Source organism: Lutra lutra, chromosome 2 (genome assembly GCF_902655055.1).
Source record: "Lutra lutra chromosome 2, mLutLut1.2, whole genome shotgun sequence".
In the NCBI taxonomy this organism is placed as follows: Eukaryota; Metazoa; Chordata; class Mammalia; order Carnivora; family Mustelidae; genus Lutra; species Lutra lutra.
The window spans coordinates 47,056,351-47,083,408 of NC_062279.1; the positions used below are offsets into that span (position 1 = coordinate 47,056,351).

General features: G+C 34.6%; 1 protein-coding gene across 1 annotated transcript in view; it reads left to right on the plus strand.

Annotated features, from left to right (window-relative positions):
* ADAM7 (ADAM metallopeptidase domain 7) overlaps positions 1-27,058 on the plus strand; it is a 61,996-nt gene that overhangs the window by 29,080 nt on the left and 5,858 nt on the right. The window contains exons 8-16 of the mRNA XM_047719806.1: positions 665-736; positions 10,129-10,298; positions 12,985-13,069; positions 14,535-14,665; positions 16,237-16,411; positions 18,103-18,192; positions 19,210-19,405; positions 19,814-19,916; positions 20,905-21,094. Coding sequence (XP_047575762.1) covers positions 665-736; positions 10,129-10,298; positions 12,985-13,069; positions 14,535-14,665; positions 16,237-16,411; positions 18,103-18,192; positions 19,210-19,405; positions 19,814-19,916; positions 20,905-21,094 — 1,212 coding nt within the window. The remainder of the gene's footprint in view (positions 1-664; positions 737-10,128; positions 10,299-12,984; positions 13,070-14,534; positions 14,666-16,236; positions 16,412-18,102; positions 18,193-19,209; positions 19,406-19,813; positions 19,917-20,904; positions 21,095-27,058) is intronic.

Consider the following 27,058-nt stretch of genomic DNA (forward strand, 5'->3'; position numbering starts at 1 on the left):
TTGATCATCTTAAGAACAAGGTCCTGATGGCACAAATGGAAAATCCATTTGTTAAAAGGAAAAAAAGACAATATGCCAGAGTAGGGAAATCCACTTTGTCTTCTCAGCCTTTCCCTAGAGAGAAGGGAGAGACAAAATTTCCTTCTCCATCACATCTCTGGCTCTAGGGTGGTCCTTGATTACATTCAATGCATACATGGTTGTGACAACCATGAACATAGAAGAGCTGATAAAGTGTTGCTTTACTTGCAATATAATAGTTTCTGTGGAGCTTTAATAAGTTTTCTTTCATCAGCATGATAAATATGGACTAAAGAACACTTATCAGTTGGTTTAATATGTCAATGTACTGTAATATATTGTAATGTGAAAAGGGGATAAGGTAATGAAGAAAACCTTAAAGTAGTGCAAAGCTGAAGCATGTCCTTAGAAATGCTGTATCTATTTTTTAAAATTTTATATCAAATTACTATTATCAATATACTATTATTTTATATCAAAAATATAATTCTGTATAATTTGTCCAGATTTTTAGCTGACCAGAAAGAATGCCAAAAAGTTTTTTTTTTCCCTTGGAAATATCTCATAGTGAGTGAAGTATTTTCTTGAGTTTTTATTCATCTCCTATTATTAATGAATGTTAACCTGATGTTTTATTTTCCAGTATCACAGGAATAATCATCCTCATAGTAAACTGAGGAACAGAATTTGGGGAATGGCCAATTTTGTCAACATGGTAAGATCTGATACAGTTTGAATGAAGCTAAAAATGCAAATGGAAGAATTACTTTTAAGATAGATAGCTGCTGGATCTTGTGATAATTTCAATATTGAGACAGTCCAAAATACAGAAATTCGCCATGTGGACTAATTAGCCAAATCCAATTAAAAATTCACAGCAATAAATGAACCACAGCACTGAGGTTTGGTTTTCTAAGTAAATGACATTTAATATTTAAGGAGGTTTCAAATAATGGTTACTAATCACAAAATTTATAAAAATGTATTAAAAATTTATAAAGACTTGACTATTTACCATGCATAAATCAAATCCACTAATACATTTAAAATCACTGTTCCATAATCTAGCATTGTTGGAGAACTTGTTTCTGCTTCACCGTGAAACTTCAGGCCTTTATCAAGGGTGCCTGCTCAATGGTCCTCACTCACATTCTTATCTCTTCTTCAGTAGTAATCTACTCTTGTTTGTTACTCAGTGATTGCTAGCCTAGTTATGGGACCCGGAGTATTTTGTTGCCCTGATCTATCCTGTATTATGAAAGTTCTGTCATGAATGGGTCTTTGGGTAGATTATTCTCACTGTGTTCTTCCTTCATTGGTAGGAGACATTGAATGTTCTGGCCTTAGGATAGCTTCCTGCCTCTCCTCCAGGGCCAGAAGGTTGTTTTTTTGTTTTGTTTTGTTTTGCTTTTGCTTTCCCTTCTTTCAGCAACAATCAGTTTTCATTTGAGTTCTGGGAGCATTAAAAAAAATGCCCCGCTCTCAACAATTGATATGTCATCTAGACAGCTGATCAATAAACAGTGGTTTTGAGCAACACTATAAACAAAATGAAGCCAACAGGTATATACAGAGTATTCCACCCAAGAGCAACAGAATACACCATTTATTTTCAAGAGCAGAAGGAATATTTCATAGTATATGTTATATAGACCACAAAACAAATCACAACAAATTAAAAAAGATGGAAATTATATCAAGTACAATGACAGCAAGAATACTGGAAAATTTATAAATATGTGGAAATTAAAGAACACATTCCCAAACAACAAATGGATCAAGAAATAAATGAAAGGTAAAATAAAAAAAAAAAAATCTTGATACTAACAAAAATGGAAACAAAACATATCAAAAGTTAGGAGATGCCACAAAAGCAGTTCCAGGAGGAAAGTTTATGGTTAAAGTTTATGGTTAAAAAAAATAGCAAATAAACAACTAACGTTATACCTTAAGGAACTACAAAAAGAAAAATAAACTAAGCCACAGTTAGTACAAGGAAAGAAGTAATAATGAGATTGGAACAGAAAAAAAAAAATTTGCTGAAGGCCATATAGAAGCTTAACGCTTTTGTATCTCCGGAGAACAAGAGTCTGGTAGATTTAAAGATGTTCCCAAAGCAACAGTTTCTCCCATCCTTCAGGCCTATACCACCAAGGGAGGTTATCTCCAATCTCCCACTCTGCTCTCCATGGTATCATGCGCATCCAGAATGGGAGATTGGAGATAACCTCCCTTTGTAAAATTCCTTATGTCTGTGTCTTTCAGAAGGTCCTACACTCTCATTTTATCCCACACTTACCCTTTAACAATTCCTTACAAATGTCTGGTGAATTCCTCTTTTGTTTTATATGATGATCAACATCTCTTTTTCTCATGCTTTGCCACTGGGAGATGCTCTAGTACCATTTCTCCCCAAAGGAGGCGCTCTTTCCTTAGATTTCAAGCTACTATTGGCCCTGTTACCTCAGCTAATTTACGATTTGATATGATACAACTTTGTAGATTCTCTGGCTTTTTCTTTTTGTCAGGGTAGCAAAAACATTCTTTCCAACTTTACACATCTTAGCCAGAAGTAAAATTCTCTGAACTTTAAATTTGTGTCTATGGAAATTAAAAACCCTCCCCATATTATTCTAAAAAGTAGGAACAATGTGGAGTGGAATGATTATATCTCATAGTCATCTCTGTTTTCTCCTGTTTCTTTTTATTGATTGATTGATTGATAAAAGTGTTTGTAAGTTTATTCATGACTTGAGTCTGATCCTATTTTTCCAATAATTCTTGCAGTGTTTGTAACCATCTTTCCTCCTATCAAGGTTTTTAGGCATTTTTTTCCTGTTTTATTGGGACATATAATGGACATACACTGCTGTGTAGGTATAAGGCATACAGCATAATGGTTTGATTTACATAAATTGTGAAATGACTACAACAGTAGGTTCAGCTAACATCTATCTTCTCAGATACTATGAAAAGAAAAACCCAAAAGAATAAAGAAAAAATAATTCCCCTTGTGATGAAAATTCTCAATACCAACTCTTATTAACAACTTTCCTACCCATCATACAGTACTGTTAGCTGTAGTCATCAGTTGTATATCTCTAGTACTTATTTATCTTATCACTGGAAGTTTGTACCTTTTGACCACCTTCATCCAATTTCCCCCTCTCCACACTCAATCTGTGGTAACCACAAGTCTGATAATTTTTCCTATGAATTTGTTTTTTAAAAATTCCATATATAAGTGAGATCATATAGTGTTTGTCTTTATCTGTCTGACTTATTTCACTTAATGTAATATCCTCTAGGGTATTCTATGTTATCAAAAATGGTAGGATAGGGGCGCCTGGGTGGCTCAGTGGGTTAAGCCGTTGCCTTCGGCTCAGGTCATGATCCCAGGTCCTGGGTTCAAGCCCCGCGTAGGGCTTTCTGCTCAGCAGGAAGCCTGCTTCCTCCTCTCTCTCTCTGCCTGCCTCTCTGCCTACTTGTGATTTCTCTCTGTCAAATAAATAAATAAAATCTTAAAAAAAAAATGGTAGGATATCCTTGATTTTTTATGGCCAAATAATATTCCATCATATATACCTACTACAACTTCTTCCATTCATCCATTAATGGACACCTTGGCTGTATTCATGGTTTGCTTATGTAATGATGCTTGCATAAATATAGGAGAGTAGATATCTTTTTTAATTAGTGCTTTTATTTCATTTGATATGTTCCCAGAAGTGGAATTGCTGGATCATATAAATAGTTCTTTTTAAAAATTTTTGAAGATCTTCCATATTTTTTTCCATAGTGGCTTTACCAATTTACAGTCCCACCAACAGTGCACAAGGGTTCTCTTTTCTCTACATCCATACCAGCATTTGTTGTCTCTTGTCTTTTTAGTGATGGCCATTCTAACAAGCACAGATGATGTCTTATTGTTATTTTAATTCACATTATCTTAATGACTAGTGATGTTGAAAATCTTATCATGCACTTGTTGGCCTTTCATGTATCTTTTTTGAAGAAATGTCTATTCAGTTACTTTACCCATTTTTTAATTTGAATTTTTTTTTTGCCATTGAGTTAATGAGTTGTTTATGTATATTGAATATTAACCCCTTATCAGATAATGGCTTGTGAATATTTTTCCCTATTCCATAAGTTCTCTTTACACTTTTTTATTGGCTTCTTTTGCTATGCAGAAGTTTTTGTTTGATGCAATCCCACTTGATTGTTTCTTATTTTATTGCTTGTGCTTTAGGCATCATATCCGAATGTTCATTACCAAGGCCCATGTCAAGGAACTTTATTTCTATGTTTTCTTCTGGGATTTTATGGTAAAACTCAGTTTAACTCTTCATTCCACTTTGATCCATTTTTCACTTATTCTCATCAAGGGTATTAGCCTGCAGTATTATTTTCTAATAATACCCTTTCCTGGTTTTGATATCAGGGTAATCATGGCCTTGTAAAATTAGTTTGGGAATGTTTGCACCTCTGAGTTTTTTGGGAAGGTTTGAGAATGATTGATAGCAATTCCTTAAATGTTTGGTATAATTCACCAGTAAATCTATCTGGTCCTGTACTTTTCCTTATCATTAGGATATTGTGGATCACTGATTCAATCTCCTTACTAGTAATTGGTTTGTTCAGACCTGACCTTAAGACAAATGAAAATGGAAACACACATGAGTCTTTTATTTATTTCCTCTTTAATTTTTTCTTTGATCCATTGATCAGGAGAGTGTTATATAGTTTCCATGTGTTCATGAATTTTCCAGTTTTCATCTTGTTCCTGGTTTCTAGTTTCATGCCATTATGTTCAGAAAAGAAATTTGGTATGATTTTTTATCATTTTTGAATTTGCTAAGACTTGTTTTAAAACCTAACATATGGCCTACTCTAAAAAAATATTCTATGTGTAAATAAGAATATGTATTCTGCTATTGTTGGATAGAAAGTTCTATACATTTGTTAGGTCCTTTGGGTCTAGAGTATTGTTCAAATGCACTGTTTATTTATTGATTCTCTGTCTGGATGATCTATCCATTGTTCGGGGTAAAGTATTACTTTTTTTAAAATTTCTCCTTTCAGCTCTCTAGTTTTTGATTTGTATATTTGTGTTTTCCAGTATTGAGCGCATAAATATTTACAGTTAAGTCTTCTTGATGTATTGACACTTTTATCATTATGTAATGGTCTCTGTCTCTTTTTACCATTTTTCGTTTAAAATCTATTTTGATATATGTATAATTACCCTTGCTTTTTTGGTGGGGAGGAATGGGGTTATCATTTGGTAGAAATGATTTTTTCCATCCCTTTACTTTCAGTCTATGTGTGTCTTCAGGGCTTACATATTTTTTGTATGCTTTGCATTGTTAGATTTTGCTTTTTTAATCCCTTCACCCACCCTGTGTCTTTTGATTGGATGGTTTAATTTGTTCACATTAAAAGTAATTATTGGTAGGTAAAGACTTACTATTGCCATTTTCTGAATTGTTTTCTGGTTGTTTTACAGATCCATTGTTCCCTATTTCTTATCCTGCTCTCCTTTTTTTTTTTTTTTTTTGTATTTTGATGTCTCTGATATTGGTATTCTTTGACTTCTTTATTGTATTCCTACATCTAATTATCAGAAAATTTTCCCTTGAAGTTATCATGAGGTTTACATAAAATGTCAAACTTATCAGATCCTAACTTAAACTGATAACAATTTTTAACTTTAATAGAATTCATATATTTGACACTTTCTTTTTTCCTTACTATTGCATTATTACATGCAGTTAAAATTTTACATTATTTACATTTTTTACATTATTGCAGTTAAAATTTACATTCTTTAATATTTTGTAACTAATAACATTGTACATATTATATTTATGGGTTTTTTCCCCTATGTTCATCTTTTTAAAGGATTTTATTTATTTATTTGACAGAGAGAGAGATGACAAGTAGGCAGAGAGGCAGGCAGAGAGAGAAGGAAAAGCAGGCTCCCTGCTGAGCAGAGAGCCTGATGCAGGGCTCCATCCCAGAACCCTGAGATCATGACCTGAACCTAAGGCAGAGGTTTAACCCACTGAGCCACGCAGGCGCCCCACTATGTTCATTTTTGAACTTTTAAATTAGAGTTGTGAGTTATACACGACTATTACCAAATTGCAGAATCTAATGATCACTATATATTTACCATTACAAGTGAGATTAATATTACCATTTTGTGTTTTTTTAATGATGTTAATGAGCAATTTTTACTTCTATTCAAAGAGGGGATTTAACATTTCTCCTAAGGCAGGTCTAGTGGTAATGAACTCCCTTCCTCAGCTTTTGGTTGTTCAAGAAAATTTTTATCTCTCTTTCATTTCTGAAGGACAGCTTTACCAGCCATTGTATTCTTGGTTGGCAGTTATTTTGATATTACATTATCTCTTTGCCTAAAAACTTTCTGTTGAGAAATCTGTCTATAGGGTGAAGGGATTAAAAAAGCAAAATCCAACAATCTCTTATATGTAATGCCTCTCTTTTCTCTGCTGCTCTTAAAATTCTTTCATCTTTGATTTTTGACAATTTAATTACAATGTATCTTAATGTAGCCCTATTAGGTTTAATCTATTTGTCTTTCAGACTTCATGGATCTAGATGTCTATTTCTTTCCCCAAGTTCAGGAAGTTTTTAGCCATTATTGCTTTAAATATACTTTCTGTCACTTTCTTTTTCTCTTCTCCTTCTAGAATCCTCATGGTATTTTTACACTGTGTCTCATAATTCCAGTAGGCTTTCTTCACTCTTTTTCATTCTTTTTTTCATTTTGCACCTCTCACTGGGTAATGTCTACTGTCTAATTCTTTCTCCCACATGGTCAAACTTCTCTTTTTGTTCATGAATTATATTCCCAATTTTATTTAGTTGTCTGTGTTTTCTTATAGTCTGCTAAACTTCCTTAGAGGATTATTCAAAATGGTGTCCCTGACAGTTTATAGATCTCTGTTTTTTTATGGTCAGTTATTGGAGCTTTATCAGTTTCCTTTCGTGGAGTCAAATTTACCTAATTTTTCATGATCCTTGATTATGAATTAGATTCTCTGCCCTTGTGCAGTGGGAGAAGCAGTTCTAAAACTGGAACATATCTTTGTTGTCTTAACTTAAGCTGAAATGCACCCCAAGGTCCTCAGCCAAACAGCATAGCTGGCTCTGGTCTGCAAATTATGGGTGATGTCTGCCTTTCTCTTGTGCCTTTCTTGAATTTTCTGGTCTGCACAGCTTTCAGGTGTTTTACCAACCTTCAGTCAGTTGGGACAAGCACCCACTCTTCACAGTGGGTAGGTTATATCTCATCTTCCTTGCCTGGGTGGCTACTCCAGGCAACTCTCAATTTCCCAAACCAGGCTCTCCAGTTAGAAGGGACCAGAATCTACCCTCAGCCTTGGCTAAAAATTAGCCCCCCTGCCTCTGTGTATCTCAGAAAGCCTTCACCCTGGAATAGGTTTCTCCCTCTATCTGGACATGGAGTATTCCTGTTAAATATTTCATTGGCCAAATAACATAAAGCTGAGAAGCAATTACTATTAATTTATATGGGAATTTTTTTTTAAAGATTATTTTGTTCTTTTTTTTTTTTAAGATTTTATTTATTATTTATTTGACAGAGAGAGATCACAAGTAGACAGAGAGGCAGGCAGAGAGAGAGAGAGAGGGAAGCAGGCTCCCTGTCGAGCAGAGAGCCCGATGCGGGACTCGATCCCAGGACCCTAAGATCATGACCTGAGCCGAAGGCAGCGGCTTAACCCACTGAGCCACCCAGGCGCCCCTATGGGAATGTTTTTGAGCCAAAAAACAAACAAACAAACAAACAAAAAACACAAAAAAACAACACAACTTCTCTTAGGCTTTTCTGGTACCTTGGAACACATCTTCCTAACAAATGCACAAAAGAAACTGAGATAAAGCACTGATGCTCACAGACACACTTCAAAACTACAGTGGCTTGGTGCTTGACAGTGTCACCTACCTGGGGTGACACTACAATGGCTCTACAATGGCTCACCACAAAGCAAACATTGAGCATTAGTTTTGCTTTTTGCCCTCTCTCATAAAAGCAAAAATTCTCTTCAGATTTCTTTTGTTCAGTGAAAATAGATTCTAATGTTGGCCTTTTGTGAAAGCAAATGGCATAACACAAACTGAAAAATTAAGGAATACCTGTATTGGCTTTTTCTGAGAGTAATCAGCTCTATCCACTCAACTCTTGGCTCAAGCCACCATTGGTTCACACAGCTTTCAGGAATGTCATTAGCTCTTCTGGTCAGATAGAACCAGAAGATTCTCCCCACAATGGGTGGTGCTATGTCTCAGTTCTCTTGCCTGGACTACTCTGTCTCCAATCAGAAAGGACCAGGAGCTACTCTGGGCTTTGTGTGTGAATTAATCTCCCTACCTGTGTGTAGCATGGAAGGGCTCATGCCTGGTAATGGCTTTGCTCTGAGAGTGATCTGCTCTGCTCCTCTGCCTCTCAGCCCAAGCTCCTTTTATCCTGTTTCCTATATTTTGTGATTGTCTTTACCACTACCCTAACACTGATACAAATATAAGACTCAGTCTTTCTCTTTGGGTTCCCATCACCAAAGTAAGCATAAATACAAAACTGGTACAAATTACTGAACTTTTACTAAAGATATTCAGTTTAGATTGGGAAGTCATACCAATCCTTTATCCTCCACAGTGCCCACACTCATTATTTTAGTTCATCCTCTCTCATTTACTTTCACAATGTCTTTACCCCTTTATCTCGGAAAGTTCAGTTTTTTCTCTACTGTGAAGAGTGAACCAACTCTTCACAATCTCCCAAATATGTATATACAAACCCTTCCAAGCATTCCATAGATGCAGCATGGTTTTATTTTATAGGGTATGTTTTCACTAGAAGAGAGCACATTCATAGGATGATAAATGATAACTATTGTTTCCATTTGTACTTTCTCCAGTTTTATGGACCTAAAGGCCACCCATGAATGGTAGAGACTCCAAGGAGACCAGGTTAAAACAAATATATTGTTCTGTGGTACCTGACATATAAGGTCTATTGCATGCTAAGGTCAGGGTTAAAAGGAATGGACATTACAGGCTCCAGTATGAATTTGAGATCATGGTTTAACTAAAGGTCTAACTTCATGATTCTTTAAAGGAAACCTAGTTCTCAGGTTTACGAAATGACTTTGTTGGGTTATTATGTTGACACATGAAATTCAGTATATTCATATTATGCAGGTTAAGAAAAGTAGAAAATTAACACAATGTTTTTATAGCCATGATGTATCACACTTCTTAATAACTGATTGCATCCTCTACTATTATTGTGTGAATGACCTCATCATTTCTGACCTTAACTCAGTGTTCATTCATTCTTTCAACCCACTTTGTACTGGCTGTTAGGAATTATAAAATTTATATAACATCTTTTGCCTCAAAATCTTCATATAATATTTGCTTCAACTCTGTCTTCTTTTGTGCTGGCATCAAGGTATCTACCAATTCAGTGTTTACAAAATGGGAATGAAGTGAGAAGGTTTATGAGCTATAGCTATTTGCACCTGTTTTGAGCTATCTCCAAAAAGATTTCTCAGACAGCAAAGTAGTTCTAAAAAGTCCAACAAAATATGGCAGCTAGGCTATTGGTTTTTGAAAACCCATATCAACATTCTAATCTGCCATAGAACCAAGTAATGACTAAAATAGAGAGATAAATAAAGAACATTCATCCCTCTGCGTGCCACTACTAATAAATTCACGTCTTCTGGTCAGTTATAAACTGAGTTTTACTAAATTATTTATGCTAGACACATCTTGAGCCCAGTGTCTGTAAGGTTCATCATATTCAAAGAAAATCAAATATTTTTTAAGTTAAATTTTTTTGTTGGTTATGGCAATTTGCCCAGTATTCTGGGCAAGTTACACTATATTCTGTTTCAGTATAACCATTTGTAAAATAAGACCTGCATTTTTTTGTTTATGTACCTCACATGTTAAAATTACTTTTTTTTTAATATAGAGGAATATAATAATGGTGAAGGATCCTTCTGTATGTAGCTTGAGTCTATGAAAATTTATTTCTCCTTTGAACAGATTTATAAAACCTTGGACATTCATGTGACATTGGTTGGCCTTGAAATGTGGACAAATGGAGATAAAATAGACATAGATTCAAATATAGAAAATACCTTATTACGTTTTTCAACTTGGCAAGAAGTAATCCTGAAAAAGAGGAAAAATTATGATCATGTTATATTACTCAGGTATGTAAGTGCTCTATTTTTCTGCATACTTTAGGTGAATTATAAATAGATAATAAATAAACAAACAAACAAATGAATAGCAACAAACTACTTTTTAAAACAATTTATTTTTGCATAGTATACAGTGACAAAATGTTATGTCCAGCTATACATAAAATTTCCAAATCAACTTTTAAATAATCTTTCTTTCCAATATTGATTAACACTAGAAAGTAAACATATGATACACTTACATTTCTGGTCAGGTTTTAAAATGTGACTAGATGAGAATGTACTTTTAGAATCAATTTATTTAACCAGCATTTAGCACTAACACCCTTAATTCTTCCATGCTGTGCCATTCCAATACTCCCTAAAACCTGTATTACTGGGAAAGCACCTTACTCTCTGGAAATTTTCCCTCAGTAAAGTGTCCCTATCCAATGAATAGTGCTTCAAGAGCATCTCCTCTACTATTCATGAGGGTGGATAACTAAACTGCCACAGCTTTAATATTCCTAGTAAATAAAGTTTTGGATTTATCTACAATATTAGGTCATTCCTAAGAAAGGGGGCCCATTTTTATCATTTTTCTAATTCAAAATAGCTACCACACTACTCAGCCTATTAGGAAATGATAAATAATTGTGCAGCTGAACTGACCTTAACTTTGTGTTAACCATTGTCCTGTTATCCTAATAAAAGTATGAAAGCACAACTTTGGAGTAATTGAGCTTTTGAGCATTTCTTCTGGTGCCCTTAAGGCTACTATATAACAATGTTACCCACCCTATCTACTTCATCTTCCTGTAATAGTGGTGCTTCTCCTACGGTCTGCAAACATGGCCTACAAATGTGCTTCTTAACATTATCTAAATGTTAACTTTCAATTTGAACTCAGAACTGTGAACCTTCCAAAGCCTACAGCTGGAAGTCAGGTCCAGCTCTCTGGCAGATTGATGAGAGTGAACCACACCTCTAAAGTAATATCACTTCTGATTTTTATCACTGAGATGGCCCACAGCACTTATCTCCAGGGAGATACTTGTACCTATCACCATAGCATTCATTGTGCACGAGATTAACCTCTTTGCCTATTTCTTGGACCTGTGTTTTAAAATAATAAATTAGTCTGGAAATATCACATGGTTATAAGCAAAAAACTTTTTACTTTCATGAACGTCTCTTATTCTGAGCAATAGCTTCTCACAGCAATAGTATGTCTGCAAATAAGGAAATGAGAAAAGTGCTCCTAAATATCTAATTGCACATCATATTTGGGACTTATGCATTGAGTTCCTTGAATGTCTTCTCATCTATATTCACATAGCACTAGAAGTGATAATATATATGGCATTCTCATGTTGTGATTTTTGTTTCTAAGTAACCATGAGCAAGTTCAGAATCTAGATTGTGTTTGCTCTGATGCCTCATCTCAGATGAAGCGTGGTATTTTTCTAAGATCTCCAGAGACTAGGAAGACCAGAGGTCTAAATACTTCCAAGATACAGGGCGCCTGGGTGGCTCAGTGGGTTAAGCCACTGCCTTCAGCTCAGGTCATGATCTCAGGGTCCTGGGATCGAGCCCTGCATCGGGCTCTCTGCTCAGCAGAGAGTCTGCTTCCTCCTCTTTCTCTCTGTGGGCCTCTCTGCCTGCTTGTGATCTCTCTCTGTCAAATAAAGAAATAAAAATCTTTAAAAAAAAATACTTCCAAGATACATAGCCAAACACTGAGACTAAAAATGTAGGACATTTCAATAGTAAAGAAAGAAATAGAACATACCTTTTTGATCAAAAAAGCTAAAGATTGAAAGGGGTCATGTAGCCCGACCACTTTTCTCATATTTGAATATTCTTAATTATACATGTTCCAAGTGTGGTCTTCCAACTCATAATCACTCTTTAAAGTGGTCCAACTCTAGGGCGCCTGGGTGGCTCAGTGGGTTAAGCCGCTGCCTTCAGCTCAGGTCATGATCTCAGGGTCCTGGGATCGAGTCCCGCGTCGGGCTCTCTGCTCAGCAGGGAGCCTGCTTCCCTCTCTCTCTCTCTGCCTGCCTCTCTGTCTACTTGTGATCTCTCTCTGTCAAATAAACAAATAAAATCTTTAAAAAAAAAAAAAAAGTGGTCCAACTCTAAATGTTCTTGAAAGCATATCAAGTCTGGATTCCCTTAATATACATATCTACATCTGTCTTTTTAGGTAATCCAAGAATATTCCATATGACAACTCTTTTAAATGTTTGATTATTGTTATCTAATCCTCTGTGAGTTTCTATGTTTGATTAAAATTTTTTAAAAATTTTTAACTATAGCTAATTAATCATAATATGAGTCATTTACTATGTTGTATTTTTTTCTCCAAACACTTTTTTAACTTAATTATTTGATCTTTTAAGTGGTTTTATCCAAAGCTGAGTGTAGGATAAGCCCTGTAAAATTGAACTCCCATTTTATTATTTTTTTTGAAAGTACATTTTTTATGATTTCAACTTTAGATTGTACTGACTTTTTCAATACCTCTAATATACTACAAATTTTAAATAAGCTTAATAACAACTAAGATCATCCTCAATTCTAGAACTCTAAGGAAAAAAAGGCACTTTTATGTGCAAAGGCACTAGCATTGTGAGAATTCATTGCGATTCAATCTTTGTGTTAATTAAACCACTGCCTCAGACTGAAGAGTGTATTTGCATCTTGTTTATAGTGGGAAATGGCTCTACATACATGCACAAGGAACTTCTTATTCAGAGGGTATATGCCTGCCCTATTATTCCTCCAGTGTTGTTAAGGTAGGCTGGGTTGTATTTGTTATGTAACTTAATCACAAAGTTTGAAGTTAATTTCCATAAATTTTGTGTCCTATTGAAGGGGACTAAGGTCACCTGGGTGGTTCAGTTGGTTCAGCATCCAACTCTTGATCTCAGTTCAGGTCTTGATTTCAGGGTCATGAGTTCAAGCTGCATGTTGGGCTCTGCTGTGGGGGTGGAGCCTGCAAAAAGAGAAAGAAAGAAAGATAGGAAGAAGGAAAGAAAGGAAGAAAGAGAGAGAAAAGGAAAGATCATGTATGAATTCTGCCATATATCCCCACCAATATATACTATGATGAAATTGTTGTTTCCTTTATTAAATAGGAAAATAACAGTTTTATAAAAACTATAGATGAAAAATGAAGATAAACCAGTCTGTTCAGAGCTTTAAAAATCATATACAAATTGACATACAAAGATTAGAAAAGTTTTTTGCATACTATATATATTCACTATTATCATTATCATGATCATATCAAAACAACCTTGCGATTCATTTTCAGTAAGAGTAAGATGTTCAAACTGCTGACTTATCTATTTTATCTGGTATCTTTCCCAAATCACTAAGCTTCTAGTAGATGCTGTCCAAGTAGTCTTATCTAAGTCTTATTAAGACCTTGAAATTAAAAGCTTGTAAATCATCTATTCATTACATTGTTCCTTTTATGATTATGCCTTTGATCATGGTATTTTACTAACACAAATTTTGCATAGCGGAGTCTATCTAATCTAGTATAGGCTATTGCCACTCCAATTATGACATTACAACCCATCCAGAACACATTTTAAACTTCAAATGAGTAAGATGAAATAACCAAGTTAGGGGAATTTTACCTTCATTGTAATCTAGTATCCCACCCCTTTTTGGAAATTAATTTTTTATACTTACTATAGGGGCTAAAACATGAAATAGAACTACAGACAGTGGGAACAATCAACTCTGCCTTGGATTTCAAATCACCAAACTTCTGGTTTTCTTAGTAATAGAAACTTCCTCCTCATGATTACATTACATACTGTTGGGCAGTGTGAGACTGTAGTCTGAAAACATGAACCTCACACATTTTTTATTTTTACCATCTTTGGATATCTGGCATATAAAAGGCAAATCAATAATGTTTATTTATTAGGACATTAGTTTATAATTTTTAATTATAATTTTTAGCTATTTGTAAGAATGAGCTTATAGAAATCCAGCAATGATTATTACTGTGCCACAAAAAAGAATATCAAAACGTTAGAGACACTCAAAGGTCATTTTTCCATCCTCATTATATAATTAAAGGAACTGAGGGCAGGACAGGGAGGTAACAAAGGCCATGGCCTCTAAAACAAGTACTGGTTAACCGAAGCTAGAAACCAGGTCTCAACAAATAGTTCAAAACACTATGTGCTAAAGTGCATTAACCTATAGAAATTTGTAATACACATCTTTTTTTGGCCCCAGGATCTTTTGCCTGACCTACATGTAGTTGCAAGCAGAATTGCACATCAGCTGGGTCATAACCTTGGGATGAAGCATGATGATTACCCATGTACCTGTAATTTTGAGAGATGTGTGATGGATCGTGGTGGAAGGTAAGGTTCAAACAATGTAGAAAGTACATTTAAATATTTTGTGTGTCACTCTTAGTTAGAACTCCATATTGTAGGGATATATAGATATTATGTAAACAATTTCTAATATATTCCATAAGGTCTATTACAAAACCAGCCATGATAGGCTGTTTCCCTTCGGGGCTAAATCTTAACAGTTGGTAGTGTTGGTCCTAGTCACTCTAAAATTCCATCTATATATACAACAATTAATATACAACATACAATATACAATATAGAATATACAACAATTAATTGGTAAATTATACTAAGGTGCCTAGGAGAAGAATACACTCTATGTGCCTTGTTTTATCATCTTTGCTATAAATTCTAATTTATTCCTTCAAATCTTTACTCAGATGTCTTTCTCAGCCAAGCCTTCCCCAGCCACTTGATCTAATTTTTCAATCCTGTCTCTAATCCTTTCTTCTTTGTTTTTTTTCCCCATTCTTAGTATTAATCTCTACCTAATATAGTCTGTGCATTACCTACTTAGCTTGCTTATTATGTTATTCCTCCAACAAAATATAAACTTCATGAGGTCAGGTTTTGTCTGCATTCTACACTGTTTTATCAAACTGTCTAGAAAAGTCCCAGACACATACTAGGTACTGTATAAAAAATTGTAGAATGAATGAATGTCCTATATCCTCCCATCATACTGTGAATTACCACAGCCAGCTCCTAAACTTTACACATTTTTTGAAGTCCTTCACAGAGAGCATATCATGTATTTCATATAAGAAAAGTGTTTATGATGATGATCAGCACTTCTATATATTAATTAAATGAGGTAAAATAGTGAAAGTACCCAAGTACAGTGCCTGCCATAAAGTAATAACTAATAACTGATATTTAATTTTATATCATCATCTATACAATTAGTATTATTTTTCAGGGCCCCTCATTCCAAAGTAATGTTTTTAAGCCTCTAAAATTCTATCCGTGTCCGTTATGTACCAATAATGGCAAGGGAGTCAAAACAAAAGAAAGACAGAAGGGAGGTAAATTTCAGTCCTTTTAGTATTTGCACTTTTCAGAAGGATAATTCATTCCTAGGATGTGTAAGGTATTACTAAATAAATCATTTGTTTCAACAATGTTTATAGAGTATGACTTTGTGCCAGGCCCTGTGTTAATTAGTGCTTATTTAAAAAAAAAAAATGCAGTCCCTGCATTGAGAAGCTTGTAATCTTGCATAAATGATAAACAAATGCATAGATTATGTCAAGAGGAACAAATAGAAAGTGATCTAGGAGCAGCAAACACATTCAGTCTAAACTGTGGGCTTCAGGAAGGACTTTCTGGACGATGTATAGTTGTAGTATGCTCACAGGATATCGTGTGTTGGCTGTTTTAATAAAACATTTTCTATAATAAAAGCCCACTTGCTACTCTCCTATAACAGTAAAGCAAACTAGGAGAAGTAAATGGACTTTTAGAGTTCATCATTTATATTTATTCTTTCTGAATCCTTCATTAAAGTTTCATAGCTGTTCCACCACTTTGCATTGATAAAATTAATCTTTATTTTTAATTCATTTAAACTCTAGCATTCCTGCACTAAAATTCAGTAAATGCAACAGAATTCAGTACCTTCGACACCTGAAGGATTATAATCCAACATGCATGTTCAACATTCCATTTTCTGATAAATTAAATAATTACCCATATTGTGGAAACAAGAAGTTGGATGAAGGAGAAGAGTGCGATTGTGGCCCTGTTCAGGTATTTGCAAATAATGTCTTTAAATTACAAAGTTTCAACTCAGCTAGAACCTAGGCAGCTAGAACCTAGGTGACCATTAATCAACCAAGATAGTCCTTGTAAAGTTTTAAATAATGTGTTTTTTGTTTCATTTCAAAGCAGGTCATTGGTGTAGCCTCAGTGCAAGACATCTTACCAAGTCATGAATAGTGTATAATGATCTTGTTGGAGACCCACCGTATCACATTTGCCTGGTTTCTATAGTAATCAGCCCTTCTTGTAAGAAAGACCCGTAGGTGCCTTTAAGTCTGATCTCATGCACAGTAGGAATTTGTTTTCCACAGTTAATCGAGCTTACTCAGTGCCTTATGAGGCTGGTCTGTATCCCCAGCTGGACAGTTCATCTTATTAGAAAACTCTTGTCTTAATTGAGCCTGAACCATTCTAACCTTCTACATATTTATTGGAGCTTTGGTCTCTGGAACATTTAGAATATGCCTTTAAGAAAATTTTTAGAGTAATTCTTAATCTGCTTTCCTCCAACATCGAAGCTATTTCTGTTAAGAGCTTATCCTACAGGTATGAGTCTTAGACAATCACTTCTCAAATTTTCATGTGTACATACATCACCAGGGGATGTTAAAATGTGAATTCTGATTCTGTAGGCCTGAAGTGAGGCTGAGATCCTTTATTTCCAGCAACCTGAAAGGATATGTTGATACTGTTGGTCGGAAAACCACATATGTAGTATGTACACTGTAGACACTACAAAATTCAAAACAACTCTAATAGTAAGTGAATCAGAGATTCCATGATCAAAGTGGGAACAGTGACATGTAACGAGGTTGCAACACCTAGTTTTCAAATGTCTTATATTGAATGCAAAGAGGCTCTTAACTTTGGAAATTGAGGCTTTAGCTTATGCACATTCTTTAGAGAATGTTTTTACAGTCTCATTCTAACACATAAAATACCTTATGTTATAATTTGCAGACAGTTTCTTTTGCAATTTTAGTTTTGTTTAAGCATATAGGGCCTATGTGTCCAACCTGCTGTTATTATTTAATGATGTATTAAAAACAACAACAAAGTTCAACTTGAAATACTCAGATTCTTGAGGAAAATGTAAAATTAGATCTTCAGAAGTTGTATTATCTCTATTAAACCCTTAGTATAGAGAAGTAGCAGGGCCCTTCCAAAGAATGGAAGTCATCAAGAAAATGGAAGGTCAGAAACTTGGACCTTGTAAGCTGCTGATGAAAATTCATTAGTGTGGAGTACTGAACAGCCAACTGGGAAGAAAACAAAATAGGGGTATCTGGGTACCTCAGTCGGTTAAGCCTCCAACTCTTGATTTTGACTCAGATCATGATCTCAAGGTTCTGGGACAGAGCCCTGCATTGGGCTCCATGCTCAGCAGTAAGTATGCTTGAGATTGTCTCCCTCTCCCTCGACCCCTCTCCCTGCTCACAGGCACACGTGCTTTTTTTGTCTCGCTCTCTCAAATAAATAAATAAATATTTAATAAATAAATAAATGTCCCAAAGACCAGTTACAAGCAGTAGTCTTCATATGCATGTCATAGCCAAGGATCATGCATTTGGATTTAACTCTGAAAGACAAGTAATGATAAATTATACAGAACCATAACTTATTAAACAAGACCTTAACTACAAACCAATTTCTGATCTTTAATTTTTGATTATTGCCAGGAGTGCACCAATCCTTGCTGTGATGCAAACAAATGTGTGTTGAAGCCAGGATTTAGTTGTGCAGAAGGAGAATGCTGTGAAGCTTGTCAGGTAAGGACCTGTGCCAGGACTGGGTTCTCCATTTTCAGTTTATTAAGTGTACATAGAGCGACAGAATTGTCTGTCCACTGAATGACCCTACATTACTAATCCCAGGTTAGGGTTAGGCATGCTTGTCCCCAATAAAGCTTCTTCTGAGTTGTTCTGACTTCTGACTGGGCCATGCTGTGGCCTAGGGAGTAGAGAAGCAGGTATCACTTGGTCTTTTAGGACTAGTTATATGATAAACATTATTCTTGTTTCTTTGTAAATAACTGCTAACCTATTTAACCTCAGCTCATGTGTGGTGATGGTGGAAGAGGTGGCATTCCAACAATAGTGAACTAGAAGGGGAAAGGATTATACTGGTATTGGAGAGTGAGAGTGACTAACTAGTACATGGAGATATATTCCTAGGAAAGGCGATCAGAAATCCAAATGACTCTGTCCAAAGTTATAATGACTTTTCTTTCAGCATACTATATTGTAAACTCACAAAGGAAAGGAAGTATGTCTTATTCATTTTCAAATCTTTCTAGGACTCATTACAGTTAAATGCATATCGAGTGGCTGAATAAGAAAGTATTTCCATGCACTTTCCTCCAGCAATGAGTCAGGGTATTTTTCCAGTTCATTTGGAGAGATGTGATTTCTTGGGAGTGGAGATTCCTCATTATAGTTGGAGAGGGATTCCCAGTGATATGAGTGTGCTGGAGATGGTATGTACCACCTCCAAGATAAACAGAACTCTTGCTCTTTTCTCCATTTTATGTCCTTTCAGCTCTGTCCAATGCTGTTCTAATACAGATTTTCAAAAACACTGTCGTGTCATTCCTAAAATTACATAAAAGTCAACACATTTAGAAATGATTATAATTCTCAGTGGAATGGATTAGAAACTCCTGATCCAACCTTAAAACCTTTTTTTTTAAGATAAATTAAATGGGTCAATCTTCCTCCTACTTAACTGAAACTTAACCTACCGAAATATGCTCAAGATTTATTAGTCTTTTTACTTTTCTTCAACAGATGAAAAAATCAGGGTCCATATGCAGACCAGCAAAAGATGAATGTGATTTTCCTGAAGTATGTACTGGCTACTCTTCTGCATGTCCTAACGACAAATTCCAAGTAAATGGATTTCCTTGCAAGAACACAAAAGGCTACTGCTTCATGGGGAAATGTCCCACCCGGGATGATCAGTGCTCTCAATTTTTTGATAATGGTGAGAGACAATTACAGTGAATGGCTGATAAACATAAGAGCTATAATTTCTGTTATTATCCTGTAAAAATTTGGGGCAAGATTGAAGATAATGTCATTTGTGGCATTCTTCCCATATTTTACCTAGAATCTCTCTGAATATTACCTTTAATATTAGTTGCTATTACCTCTAATATTAATTAACTAGCTCAATATGTGGGTTAAAGTATGTTTGTTACATTTTTATATCCATACACCTCTGTAAAATATCTTTCTAATACAATAGGGTAAGTTTAAAGTGATTTACTTATCTCATTCTGCCTTACCACCACATGAAAATAAAATTTCAATTAGAAATATAAAAAATGTTATGATTTATAACATTCAAGTTTTTATTATTTTACTTCAATCATTCCATTTTGGATCCTAGAGGTGAAAGACAGTTCTGATCTCTGCTATGAGATGAATAAAAAAGGAAATAGATTTGGATACTGCAAAAACAAGGAAAACAGATTAATTCCCTGTGAAGAGAAGTAAGTGCCATGTAAAGAAAAGTAAGTGCCTTCCTAAGAGTGTTTTTGCAAAATCAGAACTCTCTTGTTCTGACAGCTGCTAACCTCTTTTTACTGAGGAGGTTAGGAGAAGGGGGAGTAAGGGAGTAAGCACACATCCCTGATTGTGTAACTGGCACATTTATGAGTTGAAGGCCATGAGATATAAGGAGGAAAAATGGGAAAGAGTTAAAATCCTTAGGAAAGAAAGGGAGGAAGAGAAGCTACAAAAAATAGGAAAGAGAAGACAGGAGGAGGAAAATAGAGTGGAAAGAAAGAAAAGAACAGAGAGAAGGAAATAAGTGAAGCCATAAAAAGAAAGAAAAGTAGAAGTTGAAATTGGAAGGGAGAAGTGGAAATTCGATCTGATTTTAGAAAGTATTATCTGTGTCATTCTTCCAGATTTGTTATACTCAGAAAAGCTTTTTTTTTGTGGTTTTTTTTTTTTCCCTGTGCCACAAAACAGGATTTGGACTAAAAACAACAACAGAAACCTTTGGTCAAGTTCAACTTTGTTCCTAAATACCCTAGGTGAAACTGGGAAGTCAGTTAACTTCCTCTTACTTCCAGTTGTTGCCTAATCTGTAAAATGGGTATTATAATAATATCAAACTCACGGGTTTTTTGTGAGAATTAACTTATGTGCTCTGTGTAAGAAAGAAGAAGAAAGAAATCTTAACATCTTGATGAAAGTTAGATGAATTGAAATTACTAATAAGAAATATTCTCCTGTAAATTTGAGCTAATATTGATTTGTGGGAATCACAAAACTATAAAAAAATGCAATCATTTTACATGTCCCAGAGTCAGGACTTTGTCTAATCTTTCACCCTGCTTCACCTGGTGCTTCTGCAGCCAGTTGATGAACCTGGTCTAGAGAAAAGCAACCAGGCCACTTCACTGACAGCCTCATCTCTATAAAGTTCTATTTCCTGGTCCCAAACCTGAGAATATTCTCCCTTTCCTTCAGAAATGTCAAATGTGGAAAGATACACTGCAGCAGAGGGCAGCATTCATCTCTGCCTGGTAAAGAAATTATTAATCACCTTAAGAAGACTTCAAAGCTGAATGTTACCACTGAGTGCAAAACTTTTATTTTATACCAAAATTCTAAAGATTGGGGCCTGGTTGCTCCTGGAACAAAATGTGGAGATGGAATGGTAAGATGAAAGTCCTTTGTTATATTAAAACTTCTTGGTACAGCCACTTTAAAGCATTATTTTCTATAATTGGTTCCTGAGGGCCTATATATGGCCTATATAAGCAGAAACAAACGGGCAACCTTTTTTTTTTAACCGAGCAAAGTAGTAATAACACTATAATGAATATTCATTTTGTTTAACCTCTGTTATACAAAATGATATGTGAATGCTATAAGTGTTCTTAATTAGTATCTTACAGTGAAATTATAGACATAATTTTTAAAATTGACTATGAAATAGCCATATGTTCTTCAATTATTTTATTTATTCAGCCATATTTTTTGGGCACATACTATGATGCCAGTGGCCATAAGGGAAACAAGTGATGTAAATATGAGTGTACTTGAGAATTCATAAATTAAATTACATATATTATGTTCTAACACAAGTGCTTTCATAGTTCATTGGTGACCAATGAACTTTTGAGTCCAAAGGAAAAAGTGATTGCCTTTAGTTGGAGAACATGAATGGCATCTTATGATGCCATTAAATTAATGACATTTCAGCTTTGACATGACAAACATTTTTCAACGCAGAAAAAATAATGAAAGACTTTTTAGAAAGAAATACCTATATAACATGCAAAGGTACAAAATTTATGGCATAGTCAGGAAACACAATTTCAGTGTGATTGGAGCTTTGGGTAAAATGTCAGAAAATAAAGTTTTCTAAAATAAGGCCAGATCAGAAGTTTATCATTCCAAGATGAAAACTTCAGGACATGTACTAAAAATAACAGCCAATTCATCAAGGTTTATAAAAACAAGAATATATGGAAAACATAATACTTTTCAAAAATCAGTTATTGTGAAATAGTATAGTTTCTGTCTGTGATATAGCTCCTCTCCTCCCATACCATCACCCACAAACATTACAGTTTCATTCATATAACGTGATAGAGAAATGAACTGAAAAACAAAATTCAGAATGAAAAAAAGGAATTAGAATTTAATTATTTAATGGATATCTATATTTCAAATCCATACACTTAACTATCAGTTTCCCATTAAAATAGCTAAATATTAAAATGATGAAGAATCTATGTTTGTGAAATTTTAGGTATGTGTACAACCACATACTAGAAAGTTCAAGGACTTTCAGTGAAAGTGTATGAGACATCAGGTTAAAGAAAATACCAAACAATTTTCTATTCCCTCCAGGTAAGGAAAATCATCCAAAAATACAAGCAGAAGTATGACTAACCCTTCATAGAACCCCATAATGAGTGGTAGGGGTTAAACAAAGGAATTTATAGGGAAGCAGTTGTTCTGCATCTTGATCTTATAAGCATGTTGTAACCATATACCACCACATAGAGTGCCTATTCTTTCAAGAGTAATCTTTTTTTTTTTTAAGATTTTATTTATTTATTGGACAGACAGAGATCACAAGCAGGCAGAGAGGCAGGCAGCAAGAGAAAGGGGGAAGCAGGCTCCCCACTGAAGAGAGAGCCCAATGCGGGGCTTGATCCCAGGACCCTGAGATCATGACCTGAGCTGAAGGCAGAGGTTTAACCCACTGAGCCACCCAGGCACCCGCAAAAGTAATCTTAATATAGAAGTGTACCAATCACAATGGTGCCAGTTATTGGGTCAATTCATAATGAGGGAATTCATGAAAACAGATGCCAGTTTATAGAGGTATCACAAAGATACCTCTTTTGGTATGGACTTTTCATCTCATTTTTACAATGAGAAACTTATAGACTTTTCATCTCATTTTTATAATGATACTATTTTTAGATATGAGTAAATTAAAATGAATAAAAACATTCTAGTTTCTCATAATTGTTTTTCTTTCCGGTAAATTTTGATTTGGCATAGAAAATGAGGGCAAACATATCCCATTGCCCTTGAATGACTTTTTCCTTAGCAACATAAATAGGAAAAATAAAGCAAAAGGAAAACAGTGAGAAAAGATGAAAAGGGAAGGATAATACATTGGAAAGAACAAGAGTAGAGGTGAAGGGGGAAGGAAGGGAGAATACTAGTTAGTCCTCTCAGGCACAAAAGAATTGATGCAACCTGTCTCTGTAGTTTTACCTTTATTAAACACATAAAAATGGCAAAATCAAAATAAGAAACATTTCAATGTTTCCTTTAGTTGAGATTGAAGTATATGAAAACAGCATAATTCCAGTGTTCATTTGATCATGTATATTTGAAAATCCATTCTCTAAGAATAATCAAAGAGAACAAATAGCAACAGACAAAAGAATTTAACAGTGTGAACAATGGAGATTAATCTGAGGACTCATAGACAATAGTCCCCTATGAAACAGACATACATTAAATAAGAGAGAAATCATTTAGGAAAAAAGTTTATATTTTAGTCAGATTTAAAAGGATTTTAAATATATAAAAATGGTATTATTTGAAAATCACAAGTGCTGCCTTCAAATTACAAAATAAATAATAATTACTGAATAATTACTAAAAAATTATATTTACATATAATTTGAGCAGTAAACCATGAAGTGTAGTAAGCCACAAAATATAGTAAATTAGAAGCTAAACTTCTTAACACATGAGAATGAGATAAAGGAATTCTAAAGAAGAAAATGAATAAAAAAAGGAAAATAGTCCTAATAAATTTGATACAATTTTTTAAGGTTTTATTTGTTTGTTTATTTATTTATTTATTTATTTGAGAGAGAGAGCAAGTAAGGGAGAACACGGGAGGGTAGAAGGTTAGAGGGAGAAGCAGACTCCCTGTGGAGCTGGGAGCCTGATGTGGGATTCGATTCTGGGACCCTGGGTTCATGACCTGAGCTGAAGGCAGTCGCTTAACCAACTGAGCCACCCAGGTGCCCAATCTGATACAGTTTTAATAGGAATCCCAGATAAAAAAAAAACATAAATATAGGTAAAAGTGTAATTAAAGGTATAATTTAAAAAAAAACCTCTGAATTGAAGAATGTATAAAATAAAAACTCAACTTAGTAAGAAAAATTCATAGAAAGATGAGCATAAGACTAACCTTTACAGCATGAAGTCAACAATAAAGAAAATGTTCTATAAGCACCAAAGAAGGCAAGTATAAGTTTTCAACAACAATGACAACAAAGTTTTCAGGTTATCATTTTATTTATCTTCAGAAAGAAATGCCATAAGATAATATATCAAAATCTATGGACCTTTAGAGAATGGAAGTATTGGGACCCCAAAACTGTACATATATCCAAATTATTATTCATATAGTAAAGCAATAGAATGACATCCTCACACACTTTATAACTTAAAAAAAAAAAAAACTACAGTAAATTAGACAGCATTTATTTGCAATGATGTGGATGGAACTAGATGGTACTATGCTAAGTGAAACAAGTCAATCAGAGAAAGACAATTATCATATGATCTCACTGATATGAAGAACTTGAGAAACAAGACAGAGGATCATAGGGGAAGGGAGGGAAAAATGAAACAAGATGAAACCAGAGAGGGAGACAAACCTTAAGAGACTGTTAATCTCAGGAAACAAACTGAGGGTTGCTGGAGGGGAGGGAAGTGGGAAGGATGGGGTGGCTGGGTGATGGACATTGGGGAGGATATATACTATGGTGAGTGCTGTGAATTGTGTAAGACTCATGAATCACAGACCTGTACCCCTGAAACAAATAATACATTATAGTTTAACAAAATAAATAAATAAATATGAAAAAAAAGTAGTTAAGAAAGTACTCTGGTCAACTGGGAAATGAATTAAACTAAAAAGTTAAATGAGAAGATAGAATATTAAGGAAATAGTTGCAAGCAAGAAAATCTATACTAATTTTGAGTAAATTCTAGTAATTTATATTATTAATGTGTTTATTATGAATTTTAAAATATTGAATACTGAATAATAATGATCTTTATAAATTTCAATTTTCTCAAATATACGAATTAAGAAGAAGAAGAAGAAAAATAAAAAATGTGACAAATGTCTTATCTTACATAATGAAAAGTTAATGCTTATTTGATCTTAAAAATGATGAAATAATTTAGATTTAAATATTTTAATGTAAGCTGAATCAATGTTAAAAAACAAAACATATAGCTTTCAAATAATTGGAGAAAAAATAATAAAGATAAAAAAGATAAACCAAAATGTCTAACATTTAAAATCATATAAAAAGATGAAAAGAGTAAAATTAAACACATCTTATCATAATAAATATAAATGGATTAAAATTTCCCTATTTAAAATGTTAAAGTAATGGAATGAGAGGTGTTCCAGTAATATCTCCCCACAGCAACAATAATTTGGTAGCAAGCCATGGAAAAAGTACCTTTGTCAGAACTTTAAAATCCAGGGAGGATCTTGCAAAACATTGGTGGTGTCAAAGACCAAAGATTTGTTTTGAGAAAGCAGGCCCATGCCTAGGTGATGAGCTTATTGACCATAGTCCTGGCTATAGACCCATAAACACCCACATCTCCTGTTGCTTGGAAACAGCCCCATTTGGCTTTGGTATCACCAACAAGAACATCTGCCTAGTCACCTACTGGAAGACACATCTATCCATATCCCTGGAGGCAGACCTGCAGATCTTGGTCCAAACACAGATCCTGAAGAGGCTGTGAAACTTCATTCTATTCCTTCCTTCCCAAGTGCAGCTCTAGACAATCTTCCTGCCCACAGAATTTCCAGGAAACATGTCGGTCTATGCACCCAGAGGCACCTTGCTCAATGTCCCAACCGAAGCCAAGGACCCAATAAGAGATACACCCATTCATGCACCTAGAAACAAGCCAGCCATCTGATTCGGATGCTATGGTAGACCCTTGTTACAGTGCCAGTCCACTTGACCAAGGTCACAGAGACAGTCCTGTCTCAGTCCCCAGGTACCATGCAGAATCCACATGTACCCAAATCCCTATTCACAGACCAGTAAACTGCAGATCCTACTACAGACCAGATGACAGCCACATAACCTAGTCCTAGTCTCACTCAACTGTAATCCTGGAAGCAATCACGCCAGCCCAAGGGATACAACAGGAGGCTTTTACCCGATAAAATCAATCTGTAAAGCCTGGAAATGATGTCTGCTCCTTGAAATGCACAGACACCAATGCAACAGTACATAGACCACAAAGATTCAGGCAAACATAATATCATCTGAAGAAAACTCATAAAGCTCTAGCAACTGATCCCAAAGAAATGGAGATGACAACAAATTCAAAGTAACCATTTTAAAGAAGTTCAAAAGGATGCAAGGGAACACAAATAGATGACTAAATGGAATCAAGAAAGCAAAGCGTGAAAAACATAAGTTTAACAAAGAAATAAAAACCATAAAAAAAGTGAAACAGAAATATTGGAGCTGAAAAATACATTATAGAAATGAAAAAGTCAATGGAAAGCTTCAATAGCAGACTGGATCATTCTGAAGAAAAAAGTTAGCAATCTTAAAAATAAGTCACTTGAAATTAGAAAGTTGGAGAAACAAAAGAAAAAAGATTAAAAACTAGTGAAGAAAGCATATGGAACCTATATGACACCAATGACAAAAAATAAATGTATGCATTATGTGTGTCCCAGAAGGAGAAAAGAAAGAGAAAGAGAAGGGAATAAAGATTATTTTAAAAATAATGGCTGAAAATTTGCCAAATACCAGGAAGGATATCTACATTTAGATTCTGAAAGCTCAAAAGACCCCATGTGAGACCAGTCCAAAGAGTATCCAGAGATACATTATAAACCAACCATCAAAAATCAAAGACAGGAAGAGAACTTAGAAAACAAGAGAAAAGCAACTCATCATATAAGAAGGAATATTATAAAACTATTAATAAACTTCTCAGTAGAAGTCTCGCAGGCCAAGAGAGAGTGTGATGATGTACTCAAAGTACAAAACAAAACATATAAACATACAAAACAAAGAAAGCCCTGCTAACAGTGCTATATCTAACACAGCTATGTTTCAGAAATGAAAGAATT